General features: G+C 38.3%; 1 protein-coding gene across 2 annotated transcripts in view; it reads left to right on the top strand.

The window, feature by feature from the left end:
* Positions 1-17,973, top strand: part of mtus2a (microtubule associated tumor suppressor candidate 2a) — an 82,016-nt gene that overhangs the window by 46,566 nt on the left and 17,477 nt on the right. For both annotated transcript variants that reach the window (XM_067433076.1, XM_067433075.1), the window contains exon 5: positions 16,098-16,256. In XM_067433076.1, the coding sequence (XP_067289177.1) occupies positions 16,098-16,256 (159 nt within the window). The remainder of the gene's footprint in view (positions 1-16,097; positions 16,257-17,973) is intronic.

Genomic DNA, 17,973 nt, shown 5'->3' with positions numbered 1-17,973 from the left:
TGTACACTGGGGCCTAAAATTCTGAAACCACATCAAAAAAGAATTATGTTTTTGAAAAAGTATTTTATGCTCACCAAAGCAAAGTAGTAATATTGTGAAATATTATGATTCAAAATAACTCTTTTCTATTTTAATGCATTTTGAAGTGTAATTTATTCCTGTAATGGCAAATCAGAATCTTCAGTCTCAAAATCCTTCAGAAATTATACTGATATGCTAATTTGGGGCGATGTTGAAAACCGTTATGCTGCTAAATATATTAAAAGTGTGAATGTATTTTGTGAAATACTATTTTTCGCTAATTATTTAATGAATAGAAAGTTCAAAAGAACATAATTTTTTCCAAATAGAAATCATTTTCCACATTAAGAATGTTTACTGTCAATTTTGATCAATTTAATGAATTCTTGCTAAATAAAAATATGAATTTCTTAAAAATAAATTATACAATTTTGCTGACACCAAACCTTTGAACCTTTGCATGCAAAGGCTTTGACACTTACCATGTGAAAGCCTTTGAACAAAAGGTCAGTTGTCATTGAAGCAAAAGGCATTATGAAATTCATATTGATTTTTCGCTCAAATGGTAGCCTGACAAGCCTGACCCACATCAAGATGTTTGGTCTGGAAACTCGCCATTGACCGGGCTCAATCCGAGGGGCGGGATAAACGGTTGTCTTTCAAACTCCCTCTGCACGGCGTGCACGCAATTGGATAGCGCTACAACCAACCAGAGCAACAAAGGTGAAGCAGAGCTAGCTGGAAGATTAAACTTTCACCGTATACGGTCGACGAAACTCAGAACACATTTTCCTTTCTTAAGAATGACTCCAGTGCCGCTCTTTGTTCTTTTCTCAGAGAAAAGCTTAACTCCAAGTCTTCCAGAGTCACGGTCAAAGCTGATTCGAAAGACCGCCGTTTGCCAGTTTCTGTGTTTACTAGAAGCACGCAAACGAAACTCAACTCGGCCGTCATTATGTTAAGACCCGCCCACCCACTCTATACACGATGTGATTGGCCCGACCAGAGTTTGGCTTTTACAACTCAGAAGTGTATTGAGAGTTGCTAGACGACACTCACGGCAGATTAGATTTGCTGCCGCTAGGGTGCGTCTAGATTTCTAGGCTACCCAAATGGTTGACCTAATAATGAATTAATCTAAACAGAAGCATTTTAATTTGAGGTCTCACAATTTTAGACCCCACTAAACACCTGTGCACGTTACAATTTAAGATGCCATCTAAAGAACTTGTTGAGTGCATTGTTATGTGAGATCCCTGAGGTGCAGTTTACATAAAAGCCTAATGCTCCACTTTTTAGAGTTAATTATAATACAATTTGCATCATTTTATTTACTCTGCCTACAAGCAGCGTGCAGATCCCCTTTCATTAACATAATCTGCTTATAACTATGTGCTCTAACATGGAATCATGGGATATTCAGTGTAGCAGACCAAAAAATACAAAAAAGTTCAGTATTTCTTTTACAAAATCAGACTTCTCTTTAGTTGGCCTCGGTTTTAGGTCACAAAAGAAACTTTGCGTTTGATCCGAATGAGCTTCTTTCATAACTAGCTCCGTGAGTCAACATGTGTGATGTTGTTCAGTATGATCAGAGCCTGCTGAAGTAGATTCCAGTCTCCTCTTAAAGGGGGCCGTCTTTGAAAATTGGCATCGAGCGTGCGTCGCATGTGTTTTTAATGCGACCTACATAAGTGATGTTGGCTGGGCTTCTCCTGGTAACAGTTGACGTGGCTGCAGATTCAGGCATCTGGAGTTACATGCGTCATTGGATGAGTTATGTCATCAAGTCTTTTTATCCTGGAATCACTTGGGAAGAAGAATCCCTTAGCATTCACAGTCCTGTATTTACGGAGCTAACAGATGCACGAGAGAAATACTGAGAGAATTAGAGAATTTATGTTGTGGTGGCCCCAAAATAATATTTTGTATAGAGGAGCCCAGCATATTTTAGAAGTATGTTTAAAATGATTAAATGTTTTATGAAATAGTGAACAAAAAATATAGTCATGTAAAAAGAAATAATGGCCAGTTAAAGGTGTAGTAAGCGATTTCTGAGAAACGCTGGTGAAAGCGGATTGGACCAACAGCCACAACACACTTGTAGCCAATCAGCTGTAGGGGGCGTGTCCACTCATGAGGAGAGAGAGAGTGTTTGTTTATTGAAAATGTAACGGTAGTTTAACACAGGTTAAAGGAGTTTGAATTGATGGAGATAAAATTAACTTTTATTAACAACAGTAATGTGCAAAAACTTACAACCTTAAGTTGAATATTCTTCTCTTATTAAATGCATCATTGCTGTTTTATCATACTGAACTCACTAAAACGAGCGCTCTTTACTTGTTTTCTGTGTAAAGATTTCATTTTTCATGAGACTAATGCCGAGTTCACACATTTTCATTCTTGTAAATACTTGCCAGCATTTTAAAGAAATACAAGTCTAGAAATGCATCCAAATAACAGCAAAGCAACCGTATGGTGCTCTGCAGTGGTCAAAAATGATTATAAACAGTGAATTTTGAAGTGATATATTGTTGAAAACTCAGAGATGTGGATTCGGACAGCTATTACACCACCACACGACCTTGTGTTTGTCATAAGCAGTAGGTAACTTGGCCAGGAATTTTTACATGGGTGGTGAGAGACGGATGGCAATAAAATAACTGACCAGTCCCTGTAACTTAATGATTGCAATACCTTCTGACCCCACAAGAAACAGTTACCGTCCGAAAACAGCAACTCCTTCATCACTAACGGAGCGAGCTGGAAAATCAAGCTTTTCCCGAATTCCCTCTGTTGGAGAGGAGGGCCACCAACAAACCCCAGCAAAGATTGTTATGGCTCCGGCTTTTACTTCTGCATATTCGGCAGCGGTGCCACAACGGAATGAATGGTTTCGTTCGCATCTTTCTCCGCCGCCATTACTGAACTACAACTCAAACTTTCACATGACATCAATGTCATCCTTTTCAGCCACTCCCTCTGTTCGCTGATTGGACCAGTAAAAATTTGTCCAGAGAAAACCTAAGAAAACACAGCAGTCCCAGCCGTTGTACTAAAGGAAAATGAAAATTGAGCAGAAGTACATTGGAGGGCAGAGCCAGCCTAGTGTGAAACCTCCTGTCGCCGATCCATCATGCAGTATGAACACAGCACACACTGCATGCTACCCCAGATAGTCATGCAGTGTAAAAAGAGCAGTGATCTGACCAGTTTGAAAATCATGCAGTCTAAACTCGGCATTAGTGACTTTTTCCCTACCTTTTTCCCTAAACTATTAGGAATAGAATTGGCTAATAAGTCAAGTGTTCCTGTGCCACCATCTACTGGCTATAGTGGTAATTTTATGTCTTTATAAATAAAGGATATGGTTTATAACAGAATTTTGCTTCAAATTTAAATGCTTCCCACTAGATTTTGCTGCGATATTAAAGGAGTCATGAGGAAACCTGTTCTGAGATTGCGCTACGCTGCTCAAATGAGAGAGGCTGTTTTGTTGTACTTTCATTTTGTTTCGTTTGATGTTTCTCATATGTAACAGAAGTTGCTCCACCAGTGCAACCTCTAACAAAATTTAGTCACATCAGCAGAAGAAAAGGTCACAGTCTGGAGCCATGGCTTGTCATCATCATCGCAAACCATTATTTTGCTTCACTTCTGCTATGTTGAAGAAACATCCATTCTTGTGTTGAGGATTTGTGCATTTTTGGGCAGAGCAATGAAGGAAAGGGTGTGTTTTATTGAGTTGATTTTAAATTACAACAATTACAAATGTTTCTCAGAAATCTTTTATTGCACCTTTAATGAAAAGGTCATTTTTTTCTGAGATCATTTCAGTTATAGTAATTTTAGTACTTATTTATTTCAGTTAGTTGCCAAGGCAGCATTTCCAGTTGAAAATGGAAACTATTTTTAATAGTTTGAGTTTTAGTGATGCAGTTGGTGCAGATACCACTTTGTTTGATATACTGCCATCTAAAGAACAGCATGCCGACATTATTAAGTGTCCAAATACTTTCTGAGGCCACTGCAGATTTAATTGGGGGTCATTACAAACAGTGTTTTATATCTGCAAAATGTCTAACACCATTTATCTCACCATAGTCATGTCCTGACATACCGTGTCTGTTTTCTTAGAACTCATTACTGAAATTTCTATAGCAAAGTTCATTATTCCTCTTTTGAAATTAGGCCTATGATCCACCCAGCAGGGTACGCATAATATTTAGCACAGCCGTGCAGTCCATACATTCAGTGTGTGCATGTATGAAATCTATTTATAGTCATTGTATTTTCACAATCCTTCCACACTTTTTAATATGCAAGTCATAGGTGCAAATGAGTGTTTCTCTCTATCTCTGAAGTGTTGAATGTGTTAGAGTGCTGACTGCTGATCTGATGGTGTTTCGAGCGTATATTGACTGTCTGGAGGCCTGAACAAACACAAAAAGCAGTCAAACATAAAATGATTGGTCTTAAGCTGTCACTGAGAATGTGACTATTATTAGCAGATATTAATTATCTTTAGTTGTCTAAATAGTACTGTGGAGTATAATGTCAAAAGTGTATGAATTTTATGAAGAACCTTTACCCACTGAGCATCCCTATGTTGTGACCACCTGTCCCCTAGGCAAACAAGGGCATTTTCTGGATGTATGTGTTATACTTAATGTATTGTGTGAAGACTGGCTGTTGCTTTAGGCTTGACAGTGAATCAGTGTGAAATATTGACCTAGGATTCCTGTAGATACCAGAGGCCTCCCTGTGGGACTGGACGTCACATACAATTGATCGATTTCTCAGGTCTGACTGATTGTGGCTGGTTCACTTGTAATTGGCTGAATTGGAGAGTGTGAATGATGACGGAAAATGCTACTAGACCTATTATGCTGTCATTAGTGTGTGAGCTGCCGGATAGGTAAAGCAGCAAGTCAGTGTTTGCCTCTCGTTTTCAACCTCGTGTAGATGCAGCAGAGTAATTGATTACGCTTTGGCTCATGCCATGGCTTGAAGTTGTCTAAAATATCTCTTAAAGGGATAGTGATAGAAATTTCAAGTAATTATATAAGTAATTCACACGGCTCAAGGGGGTTAATAAAGGCCCTCTGAATCAATGTTTTGTTTTTTGTTTTTTAAAGAAAAATATCCATATTTAACACGTTATTAAGTAAAATATCTAGCTTCTGGTGGACTTCCTTCCGTATTCAACTTATGGGAAAAGAGTAACTGGCGTGATGATGAAGTCGGACGTAGCGTAAATGGCATAGCACTTTCTTCATAAGTTGAATACCGAAGGTGGTACAGCGGAAGCTAGATATTTTACTTTCTAAAGTTTTAAATATGGATATTTTTCTTGAAAAAAAAAACATTGATTCAGAGGGCCTTTATTAACCCCCTGGAGCTGTGTGAATTACTCATATAATGATGGATGTACTTTTTTGGACTTCACATTTTTGGCTGTCATTATAAAGCTTGGAAGAGCCAGGACATTTTTTTAATATGAATCTGATTGTATTCATCTAAAATAAGAATGCCATATAAACATAGGACTCGAGGGTGAGTAAATTATGGGATAATAAAAAAAATTGGTTGAACTATTCCTTTAAGAAGTGAACGATTATATCTAACAGCGTAGTTGTAAATGGATTTTGCAAAATAATGAAATGAAACATCAATTAATTGATAATTACACACATTAATCTTCCTCGTCTCTGTCTGTCTATGCCCTCTTTGTCTCGGTAGGGAAGTGAATAGCTTTAGCAGGCTTATATTTGCCACTGCTCTGAATGGCAACACTCTGTTGGAAGCTGTTGGCTTCTGACTGTGAGCTTCAGAGAATCCCAGCATCGTCTGACCTTAACAAAGACCCTCTATATAGAGACATCACAGACCCACCTTCACTCTCAACGAGAGAGAGAAAGAGCAATAAAAGATGCATTTTTTCATCAATTTCAAATATCACACTTCTGATCCCTCTTTCCAGCTGGGGCAATATATCCTCTTCTTAATCCTTTTTTTTTTTTTTAAATCTGTTTGGGTATAATTTATCTTTGGAGATTGCTAACTGTCAGTTTGTTGGTATGAGCTCCCAGCTTGCATGCAGGATTGATGGCTGCGATCTCATGCCGCAGCCTGTCGGGAACATGCCAAAAACTCTTTTTCTTCTTCGTTTCAGTTCATTGTCTACTGGGGTTTCTTCAGTGACAGTCGCTCCTTGAACATGACTCTGGTCTCTGGGATATTTCAGATCTCCTCAAGTAAAATCATCAAGAGTCTGAAATTCAAGTCACATGTTTGAAGTTGTTCTAGTTAAGATGGTTGTAAAAAATAGATTTCATACAGTGTGCCTTAACACTTGATTCACACTAACAAATTGAACATCTCAGATGTGACCTTTCCAGTAACAACAAAGTAAAGTACAAGCCGAGTACATTACACACATACATGCCTACACTACGACACAAAGACTACGACCTTCAGTCATGGTTATGCTGCGTTCATTGATTTTCATTTGTATGAGCTCATCCTTAGATGTGTTTTGTTTGTATGTGAAAGTCTAAGGGTTCTGTAAAAATATTGATCTCGTAGGCCAACCTTTTTTCAATGGAAAGGGTAAGGGGTCAATTCTAATGTTTTATAAACTTAGTTACATATTTTTTACACTGTTGTAGCATAACTCTTCCCAGTCCGTCAGTAACACCAAAGTCCCTTTAAAGCCCTATTCGGACTGTATTAGTTTAACATGGGGACTTGGGGGTAAAGTAATTATTACCAGAGGTTCTCTGTGATTATAGTCCCGTCCGAATGTGCCATCTCGGTAATCATTACGGACAATGTCAGTAAAGATTACAGAGACTTTTACCTTCTGTAAAAAGGTATGGAAAAATGACCTCGGGTAATACTAATCCCGTTCGAATAGACCTGCTGTAAAAATGTATGGTAAAATTCCGTCATTTCCTGTTTAAAAGTTAAAAAAGCGCATTTTGCGACCTTGGAGGCGCTTGAAGCATTTGGTTGCGTTGTAGGTGGTGGGACAAATCTGTGGAAAATGTCCAGCATTTTCCGCATATCATTTAAAGCAAAAAGAAGATCAAAAGCACTTATTAGAGGCACCACACATTTTAGCTCTAGGAAAGTGTCTAATACCAACATAATCCAATCAGAATCGTTAGACTGGACCTAACTGTTTATTAAAACACACATATTGGAGACGAAGTTCAGACTGGCACTCAGGTTGTGTGTTTGCTCACGTTATAACGGTAACGTCATACGCACATGACGTCAAGGAGGTGCGTAAAGCGAGTTACTCCTCCCACTTCTGCTAGTTTTACTGAGATGTCTTATCCCGTGCGAATTGGCCATTAATATTACAGACGTCCTGAGGTAAAATGACTTTACCCCCATGTCCCCATGTTAATCTAATCCCGTCCGAATAGGGCTTAAGACAATGAAGACATTTCACTCGGCAGCCATCGTTGAAACGCCTCTCAACCATGCAAGTGCAGCTCCTATCACTTTGAAACATCAGTAGCTAGTAATGAATTACATATTTAGAATAATTTACCAAACAATGACTATATGCTCAATTTAAAGGGTTAGTTCACCCAAAAATGAAATTTCTTTCATTAATGACTCACCTCAATGTTGTTCCACACCTGTAAGACCTCTGTTCATCCTCGGAACACAGTTTAAGATATTTTAGATTTAGTTCAAGGCCTTTTTGTCCTTTGAATGTAAGTGTATGCCCACTTGCTGCCCACGTCCAGAAGGTAATGAAAACATCATCAAAGTAGTCCATATGTGACATCAGTTTGTTAGTTAGACTCTTTTGAAGCGTTGACAATACATTTTGGTCCAAAAATAACAAAAAATACGAATTTATTCATCATTGTCTTCTCTTCCGTGTTCCTCAAATAAAGAATCAAACAATCATGATTCAAGATTCGGATTGCGTGTCAAACTGGCAAACTGCTGAAATCACGTGACATTGGCGATATGAATCACTTATCAATCCGCTGATTCGCGACCGTTTGATTCTTTATTTGAGGTTTGAAAACAAACGCGGAAGAGAAGACAATGCTGAATAAAGGCGTATTTTTTGTTATTTTTGGACCAAAATGTATTGTCGACGCTTCAAAAGAGTGACTTATGGACTACTTTGATGATGTTTGCATTACCTTCTGGTAGTGGTCGGCAAGTGGGCATAAGCTTACATTTAAAGGACAGAAAGCCATCGGACTAAATCTAAGTCTTAAACCGTTCGGAGGATGAACGGAGGTATTTGGGTGAACTAACCCTTTAAGTAATGAAACATCTAGCTCCCACCTGGACAGGTATTAATCTGGAAACAATCTCTGAGGAGAACATGTGCGAAAATTGTCTGAGATCAGCATTGTGTTTTTCACTTGGGAACTTGGTATGAAACTTGAAACCGCTTACACAGCTGATGAGAAGTGAGAGAAGAGAAAATGAAAGAAAAAATATCAGTATTTAGTTAACATACCTGTAGTGGAATGTCTAATACTAGTGGGATTCGATTGTTTTGCAATACACTACCTAGTCATCCACTGCCAAGTGAACTAGTTTCTTATGTTTAGTTTACTTCTGTTTAGTTAAGACACACTACATTACCTTACATATTTGTAATAATAGTAATAGCACTGGTTGTAAGGCAAGACACCATTTTAGAGATCAGTACAAATACTCCAGAAAAAATATAGTATCAGTTTAAAGTAAATCACCTAAGCACAATTTGCATACTATTTTAATGTACCATACTATAATTTAAACTGCATTCACACTACCAGTGACACACAGTGACAAAGCAACACAATCCCATTAATTTCAAAAGAGAGATGGCGATTTCCGGCAACACAAGGGACTGTCCGTTGGATGTATGCATATAGTGATATGACAAAATTGAGATATGTTTAACTTTATGCAAATGAAGAACGACTTTTCGAGACCAACATCCAATAGGAGTGAAGTCAGTGGAGTGCACGTGATTCGTCACAACATCCTGTAGTGGGGTTTGGAGGCAAAATGGAGAAGAAATTCATTTTAGTGGCCAGCAACATTCCTATAATTTATAATACTTATGGTGGTACTCACCGTGCTGACTCAGAGCTTGAATGGTTTCGTGAACCCAGATAGACCGACGATTGTGCTTTCGCAGTAGATAAATAGCCGTGGTGGCAAATAGCACTCACTGTTCCTCTTTAAAGAGTTAGTTCACCCAAAAATTTTAATTCTGTCATTAATTACTTATCCTCATTCGACACCCGTCAGACCTCCGTTCATCTTCGGAACACAAATGAAGATATTATTGTTAAAATCCGATGGCTCAGAAAGGCCTCAATTGACACCAATGTCAATTCCTCTCTCAAGACCCATAAAAGGCACTAAAGACGTCGTTACAAAGTCCATCTCACTACAGTGGCTCTACAATCATTTTATGAAGCGCCGAAAATATTTTTTGTGCGGAAAAAAATAAATAACGACTTATATAGTGACGGGCTGATTTCAAAACAAAGCTTTAAACTGTTATGAATCAGCGTATTGATTCATGTTTCGAATCGCGTGTCAAACCGCCAAACTGCTAAAATCACATGAATTCGGCTATCTGAACCGCTTATTCGATACACTGATTCATAACTGTTCGAAGCTCTGTTTTGAAATCGGCCCATAAGTTGTTATTTAGTTTTTTTGCGTACAAAAACTATTCTCGTCGCTGCATAGTATGTCATTTAAATACAATTCCCATCCACTACCTATTGCAGTACACACTATCTAGAGCACACTTTTCAAGCACTCTTAAAGGAAAATACATGAAAGAACAGGGCAGAAAGGGAGTTGGAAAGGAGGAAAGGAAGCGACAGTAGGAAGGTGTTATAGAAAGTGAGGAGAGGTGGAGAGGGGGAGGTGTGAGAGCACAGATGCCATCGCTCCAGCCCATCTCTGACTCATGCACGCTGCTGAGAACAGATGGTTCCTCACAAACACACCACAGCATAGATGCATACTCACACGCATGGGAAACATTCTCACACACTGAACGAATACACTGTTTCCCTATAGGTTTGTTGCTCTAGATTGAAGTGTTTTGTCTCATTGGTATGTTTAGTATGTGCTTCGCTCTGAGTGTCAGATTTGACGGTCGGCAGTCTGTGCTCTGAGTACTGCTGACTCACACACTCGCCAAACCGCTGAGCTCTGGATGATCCTACTGTGCAGAGAGATGCTAATGAACTTGTTTTCTATTTTTACCCTTAACGACTGTCTGTATCCTCTTGCCTTCACAAACTCAACTGTAGATCCAGACCAGCTCAGATTCTGATGTACTGTATGTGGCCTAACACTAGTCATGCATATATCATAAGCATTACTCTTATGGTGATCTTGAATAACATTACATGTGCCAGCCTGCATTAGCCCGTTAGCATTAGCACTGACCTGCTTGCTCCTTTTCGATTACCTCAGGAGCCTGATAGTGTTGTCCTTATTACCTCACATGCCTTAATCCCCATTCTATCTATTTCGCTGAAAGCTTTTACAGGATTTTTTTTCTGTGGATAAAGATTCAGATCAGGCTTTTCTTCCTCAAAATCCCAAGCCATCTCCAGCTCTCTGTTTCAGCTAGTTTCCGTTTCCGTTATCCCTCTTAAGCCTCCCAGAGAGAGAGCAAGAGAGAGTGTGTTTCCCTCAGAATGCTGCCAGGCCTGTTTGATATATCTTCTGCTATTCAAATACCTCCATTTTGTGTTTAAAAAACATTAACGTTCAACAGTGTGCATCGTGATCGTGATCACTGTATTATGAGTAGTTATAGACAATACAAATTTAAAAAGTATCTTCTCAGAGTTTATCAATGGTTTAAAAAGACAGAAATAACCAAAACAACAGTGCACACTACCTAACCAGGTAGTACAGAAGTGTAAATTATAATCTATGATAAAATAATTATTGTTTGATGTCTTTTTTTGGACTGAAAAAGGTTCAAGACCTCTGTGCCAGTAGTTTAGTGCACACACTACAGTGTACTAGTTTTGAATGTAGTGCACACTTCCTAATGTGATTGTTTTACTGCACTCCACTTTGTGATTCTTTACTGTACTAACTTGATAGTGACGTAACTACACTGCCTCGTGCAGACACCTAATGTCATACAGCCCACTACTTATTGCACATTACATAATGTCCTGATGTTTTAGTCCACACCATTAGTGACAAAACTCTAGTGCACACTTCCTAACATGTTATTCATTGCACCCCATTTTGTGATTTTGTATTCTACTATGCTACCTAGTGCACACTACCTAATTTCCCACTGCACTACTGTACTATGTAGTGCACACTTCTTGATGTGCTAGTGTTTTAATTTGTGCATCGTACTACACTACCCATAGAGCGCATTAATTAATGTCCTAAAGTTTGGTAACACTTTCGATAGTCCTGTCTAGACATTATAAGTAAATTTGCAACTACATGTCAACTACCAGTCATTAGAGTATTAGACGTCTGTCTGCTTAATATCTGCTTACACTTTATTGTGGTGGTCTCACAACAGACATTCTACTGACTATGTACTTGACTATATTGACTATGACTATGTACTAAGTACTTTGTAACTTTGCAAGTAGCACATGTTAACTTATTCTACTAACCCTAACTGAACAATCTACTAAAGCCCCGATTCCACCGAAATTACCCGGGAGAGTTTGTCCCAGGAACTTTTTTTTCCCCCTGGACCTTTAAAAGTACCGTGAAGATTAGTCCGGTGACTTAGAACTGTGCGTGTCAGCTTTACAGTTCGCACTGGATTTCGTCCTTTGCAAATATATTGAATGAAGCCTGAACCTTGTCGTCGGCCCATTGGTCGGTTTTTTTTTTACTCCATTTTTGATTCGACTAGCAATCAACTCCTACTGCACGGGACGCATCAGACTTTTAAAAACAGCGGTTGAAATTCTGCGTTGAGTCAACCAATCGAAATGCTGCTTGAACTCAACCAATCAGCATGTTTAGCACCCGAGTCCCTGAAGTTTCCTGAATTTTGAAAAAGTACTACCTCGAGAGCAGGGCCTTTTTGAGGGGGAAATATGTACCTGGAACTTCATTTAGACCCTGGTTCCTGTGGTCGAAACACAGCGTGTACCACCCAAAAGTCCCTATAGTTCCTGCATTGGGAAAGTTCCAAGGTTTAATACTCAAATGAGATTTAGTTGACATGCAGTTGCAAAGTTACTTATAGTTAATTGAATGTCGAAAATGGAGTCCAAAAATGAGGTGTAACCTAAAGTTTTCATGTATTCTAGTGTACTAGTTTTGTACCACTCTATCTAGTGCATCATTCTATAATTCTACCACTAATGTGTTATTTGTAGTGCAGATTATACATAATATCTAACGTTGTTGACTCGAGAGCTGCAATCCGATCAGTCCAGTTCGCAAATGAATGTGATTTGCGAACCGATTTAACAGGATGATTGAAAAGAATCAGTTTGTGCATGGATCGGACACCGCTTTTTCGTCTCTGAGCATGTGATGAATGTCTTTAAAAAAAATGAGTAAAGATATGTTTTTTGAAATGAAGTGGAGTAAAAAGTATGATAATTTGGAATGTAGTGAAGTAAAAGTATATAAATATAAAAATAAAAATACTCAAGTTAAGTACAGATACTTGAAAAATGTTTTATTCTAATGTACTAGTTTTGTACTACAATATCTACACTATCCTAATGTGGTATTTTTAATGCATATTATATATTATGTCTTATAATTTTTGTGCACACTACCTAAAATACAATTTTTTGTTCATTTTTGTCAAAAATGAACAAAAAAATAGTATTTTAGCCTGCAAGTATGGCTGCTGAGCAGTGAATCAGTATTTCTCAGGTCCGTTTGGAATTAGTATTGAAATGGCACCCGTCCTGACATGTGGCTGTGAGTGGAAGGGTTGGATTTGCATAATGTTTACTTCCAGACATCCTCAGGAGCACCGCTGATGCTCTGTGCTTAATAATGCATTGCAAGCGGCATCTCTTAATGGGTCACTGCTGTGTTCCCCGGGCCGGATGTTTCATTCTGATTTTCTCTCTGTGGCATCTAAATGTTGGTAGATGGGAAATAACCTTCTGTGCTGGAATAATATCTAGTCCCATCACATTTCCTCCGTCACTTATAAGCCATCCCAAACCTTATCCTTAACGCGTCGTTCCACCCAGATATATTCTCTTTGCTTTCTATTTTCAATTCTTTGACTGCCTCTCTCTCCTTTTCTCTCGAGTGGTCTTGTCAGCTATGATTTAACCACCTAGCCCGTCTTTTATCTCCTCAGTCTATCATTTATTTCTCTAATAGTGGCGCCCAACGTGGGGTGCATTCCTATTCTCTCCTTCTTCCCATCACAATGTTTTCCTCTTTCTTTGCTTTTGTCCTATCACATTACTTATGTCTCTGTTGGCCAGAAGGCCAGAGAAGAAGTGCTGATTATTTGGTTCTGCCTGCCTTACAAGCTGAATTTTTGTCCACACCAGCACCGCATTAAATTAATCTTCTGTTATTTTTCACATTCCCTTCTGGTGCATTGTATGATACATTATTCAGCTCAAACTGAATTGTATATTTTTATTACTCATATTAAGCTGAGAATTTGTCTTCATTATGATCAAAATGTCAGCAACATTTTAAATGCAGCATGTGTGATCTGCGTCTCTATATTTCCAGGACCGTGTGTGTGTGTTTGTTCTTGTTTTTATAAGCTTATATAACCTTTTTTTCTTTTCTTTTTTTAAAGAAGATTAATGTGATCTTAGTCTATTTATTCCATATTTACCAAATGTTCACTAACCAATTGTACTCTTTGCTGAGCTAACTAAATTAATTGGAGATTCCCATAATTAAAAATATATTAGTCAACAACTCAAGCACTATAACAGCATAAGAATATAAACACCTGCAGATGATCTCATTAGTTGGGTTCAGCATGGGAAAAGACTACCGTATGTGTGGAGAGAGAGAGAAAGAGAGAGAGAGAGAGAGAGAGAGAGAGAGAGAGAGAGAGAGAGAGAGAGAGAGAGAGAGAGAGAGACAGAGAGAGAGAGAGAGAGAGAGAGAGAGAGAGAGAGAGAGAGAGAGAGACAGAGAGAGACAGACTAAATCCTTTAGCATTATAAATCAGAATGTAAATCCTGTAATGCTGTGTCACTACAATGCACCCTGTCCGCTATTTATATGACATTGAATTTTAAGAATTCAGGAAATATTTTTATGAATGGAATATCTGACTTTTGTCAAATTTGACCGATGACTGCATTCATTAATCTCAGCAATTGTTACCAAAGTCATTTAAAGAAAAATGCAATATGCCTTATTTATACTGTATATATACTGTATTTAATTTGATTTAAATGTTATATTTTTTTATATTTAAATTTTGGAATAAATAAATCCATATTTTCAACTGTATTAAAGGGATTGTTCACCTAAAATGTAAAATTACCTCAAGATTTACTGACCCTCAAGCCATCCTATGTGTATATGACATACTTCTTTCAGACGAATACAATCGTAATAAAGTTATATATAAAAAATATCCTGGCTTTTCCAAGCTTTATGATGGCAGGAAATGCAGCCCAAAATTTTAAGAATAGTTATAGATCTCATTTAATACAAACTGCTCATGTAATATAGAAGTTCAGTCTGCTTTTAAATTAAAAATAAAAATATATAATACATTATTTTATTTTTTTTATTTTATTGATGTATGTTTTTATGTTTTATTGTATGTTTTTTTTTCAGGTCATATCTTGTACTTTTTTCATATAAAGTTATGTATATAGAGCTCGATGCTTTCTATCGACTTTTAACAGTAGATATTTTAGGTGCGCAGTGTATAGTATAATGTAAGTATAATGCTCCCATCATTTTGGTGATTATGTAAATCCAGAGGGCTGATGAAACTGTAAAAAATCTTAAGGATTGAGTCTCTGTGCTACTAACCCAGTTCCACACAATGTCAGCAGTTAACTGGTTCTCACAGAAATTTGGGAGAGAACCCACCAATGAGCAGAAAGGTTTATTTCCCAGAAGCCAATCAAATGCGTCTCTCAGCTAATCTGTACCTTAACGTCTCCCGCTGTGAGAGCTGGAGGGCTGTGTGGCACTTCCTGCTGTTTCAAAAACTCTAAAGCCAAAACTTTGTTCTAGTTCTTTAACCTTATCAGATCACCATCAGATTGCCTTTACTGCAGAATAGCATTGCCATAGATGAGAATAAGTGATTCTGTTAGTGTGATTATGTTTGATGCTCATGTAAATGCTATATATGTAATTCTATCGAAATCTCTTTGAATTTATGGCAGTTGTCGGCTGCTGTCTCTAAATGCCTCTTCAAGTTACATGGGGGTTATAAAAAATGGTATTTAAAAACACGTATGACAGCATACTGTCAGCATTTCTGCATCTCTCTACTCTTCTCTGTTCCTGGAATCCTTTCTCAGCACTTCATATATCATAGCGATAACACAGCAGCAGAGCAGCGTTATGTACAGGCTCCCGAGAACGGTGTCGCCTTACAGTCTGAAACTAAGCTAAAATAGAGAGGAAAGTGCTTTTCAAAGGACAGTTATATAAAAGTGCCTATGTGATTTGTGAAATCTGTTATGGCTCATTGAAGAGATACTATGTCTTGAGTTTTTTTTCTTTTACATGGCAAGCAGTTCTCGTTTTATTGCAGCATTTGGTCTTATTGAGCTGGGCTGGGGTTATTGATCAAGCCTAGAGTGGGATGAACGGATGGTCTAGGTTCAGTTGTGGGGTTAATGAGCAGTTAGATGTATTCTCATCCACCAGAGATGATGGATAATGTGCTCAGATAGAAGCAGAGTGAGAAGCGAAGGTGAGAGCGAGATGAGAACAGTCTGATTAAGCATTCACAGTAAATCAGAGAACAAGAGAATGTATTCCATGTCTAGACTACTGTGGGATGCACACTGAATTATATGCAGTTCAACTGTTGAGTAAAAAAACAATTCTACAATAAAAAAAAAATCTCCTTTTTGGATGATTTTCAGGTCCCAGCAGTGTAAACGATGAGCCACCGTTTCACCGTGTCACCACGTCGCCCCCTGGAGATGGATCCAGAGCACCCTGCCGCAGCACCCCTCAACCCCCCAACACTCCTGCACTCACACGCCGCTCCCTGCTGCCCCCTCCTCGAAGCTCCCCTGTGGGTAAGTGGACCAAAGCTCCGTAGATTCAGCCAGTATGCACTTCAATGAGTATACACAAAAAAGTATGCTCTAAACTACGAGGCATATGCACTAAAAGTGCATGTGTTCAAACAAGTATGTGCTATAAGAGGTGTGCACTACTAGAAGTATTTGTTTCAACTAGCATGCATTCCACAAATACGGCATGTACTTCAGCTAGTATACACCATAAGTATGAACTTTAAATAGTGTGTATATTTGTTGCTCTCTGATAAGTATGCACTTCAACTAGTATGCACTGTGAAATATATGCTTCAGTAAGTGTACACTATAAAACATTAGGACTTAGTAGTCTAGTACGCACTTCAATATGCTCTATAAGGAGTATGGCATTCAGTTAGTATGAATTTCAAAAAGTATGCACCCTAAACAAGACTAATTCCATTAGAATGCACTATAGTTCGAGTGATCTGAAACCAGGACTACAACAAGCATGTGTTTCCCACAAGAGGTATGTATTTCTACAAGTATTTGTTTTAACTAGCATAGTTTACATTATAAGTTGCTCTCTGATACAGTGGGGCAAAAAAGTATTTAGTCAGCCACCAATTGTGCAAGTTCTCCCACTTAAAAAGATGAGGGGCCTGTAATTTTCATCATTGGTACACTTCAGCTATGAGAGAGTAAGAAAAAGGGGCAAAACAATAACAAAGGCTACCATCAGTAACACACTATGCAGTGCCAGATGTGTTGTCCACTTGCTTTAGTCAGTACATGTCCGCGCCCATCTGATGTTTGCTAGAGAGCATTTGGATGATCCAAAAGAGGATTGGGAGAATGTCATATGGTCAGATGAAACCAAAATAGAACTTTTTGGTAAAAACTACACTTGTCGTGTTTGGAGAAGAAAGAATGCTGAGTGGCACCATACCTACTATGAAGCATGGTGGTGGAAACATCATGCTTTGGGGCTGTTTTTCTGCAAAGGGACCAGGATGACTGATCCGTGTAAAGGAAAGAATGAATGGGGCCATGTATTGTGAGATTTTGAGTAAAAACCTCCTTCCATCAGCAAGGGCTTTGAAGATGAAATGTGGCTGGGTCTTTCAGCATTGCAATGATTCCAAACACACCACCCAGGCAACGAAGGAGTGGCTTCGTAAGAAGCATTTCAAGGTCCTGTAGTAGCCTAGCCAGTCTCCAGATCTCAACCCCATAGAAAATCTTTGGATGGAGTGTTGCCCAGCGACAACCCCAAAACATCGCTGCTCTAGAGGAGATCTGCATGGAGAAATGGGCCAAACTACCAGCAACAGTATGTAAAAACCTTGTGGCGACTTACAGAAAACATTTTACCTCTGTCATTGCCAACAAAGGGTATACCGGTATAACAAAGTATTGAGATGAACTTTTGTTATTTACCAAATACTTCAATCAGACAATGTGATTTTCTGGATTTATTTTCTTATTCTGTTTCTCATAGTTGAAGTGTACCTATGATGAAAATTATAGGCCTCTCTCATCTTTTTAAGTGGGAGAATTTGCACAATTGGTGGCTGACTAAATATTTTTTGTCCTACTGTAAGTGTGCACTACAACTAGTATGCACTACAAAAGGTATGTGCTTCACTAAGAGTACATTATAAAATTATGGATTTACGTATGCACAGTAAAAATGTACTATGAGCATGAAATTCAGCTAGTATGATTTTCATAAAAATGCACTACAAGAAGTATG

This window comes from Pseudorasbora parva, chromosome 23, assembly GCF_024679245.1.
Source record: "Pseudorasbora parva isolate DD20220531a chromosome 23, ASM2467924v1, whole genome shotgun sequence".
In the NCBI taxonomy this organism is placed as follows: Eukaryota; Metazoa; Chordata; class Actinopteri; order Cypriniformes; family Gobionidae; genus Pseudorasbora; species Pseudorasbora parva.
This window is presented reverse-complemented; position numbering and strand designations above follow the sequence as displayed.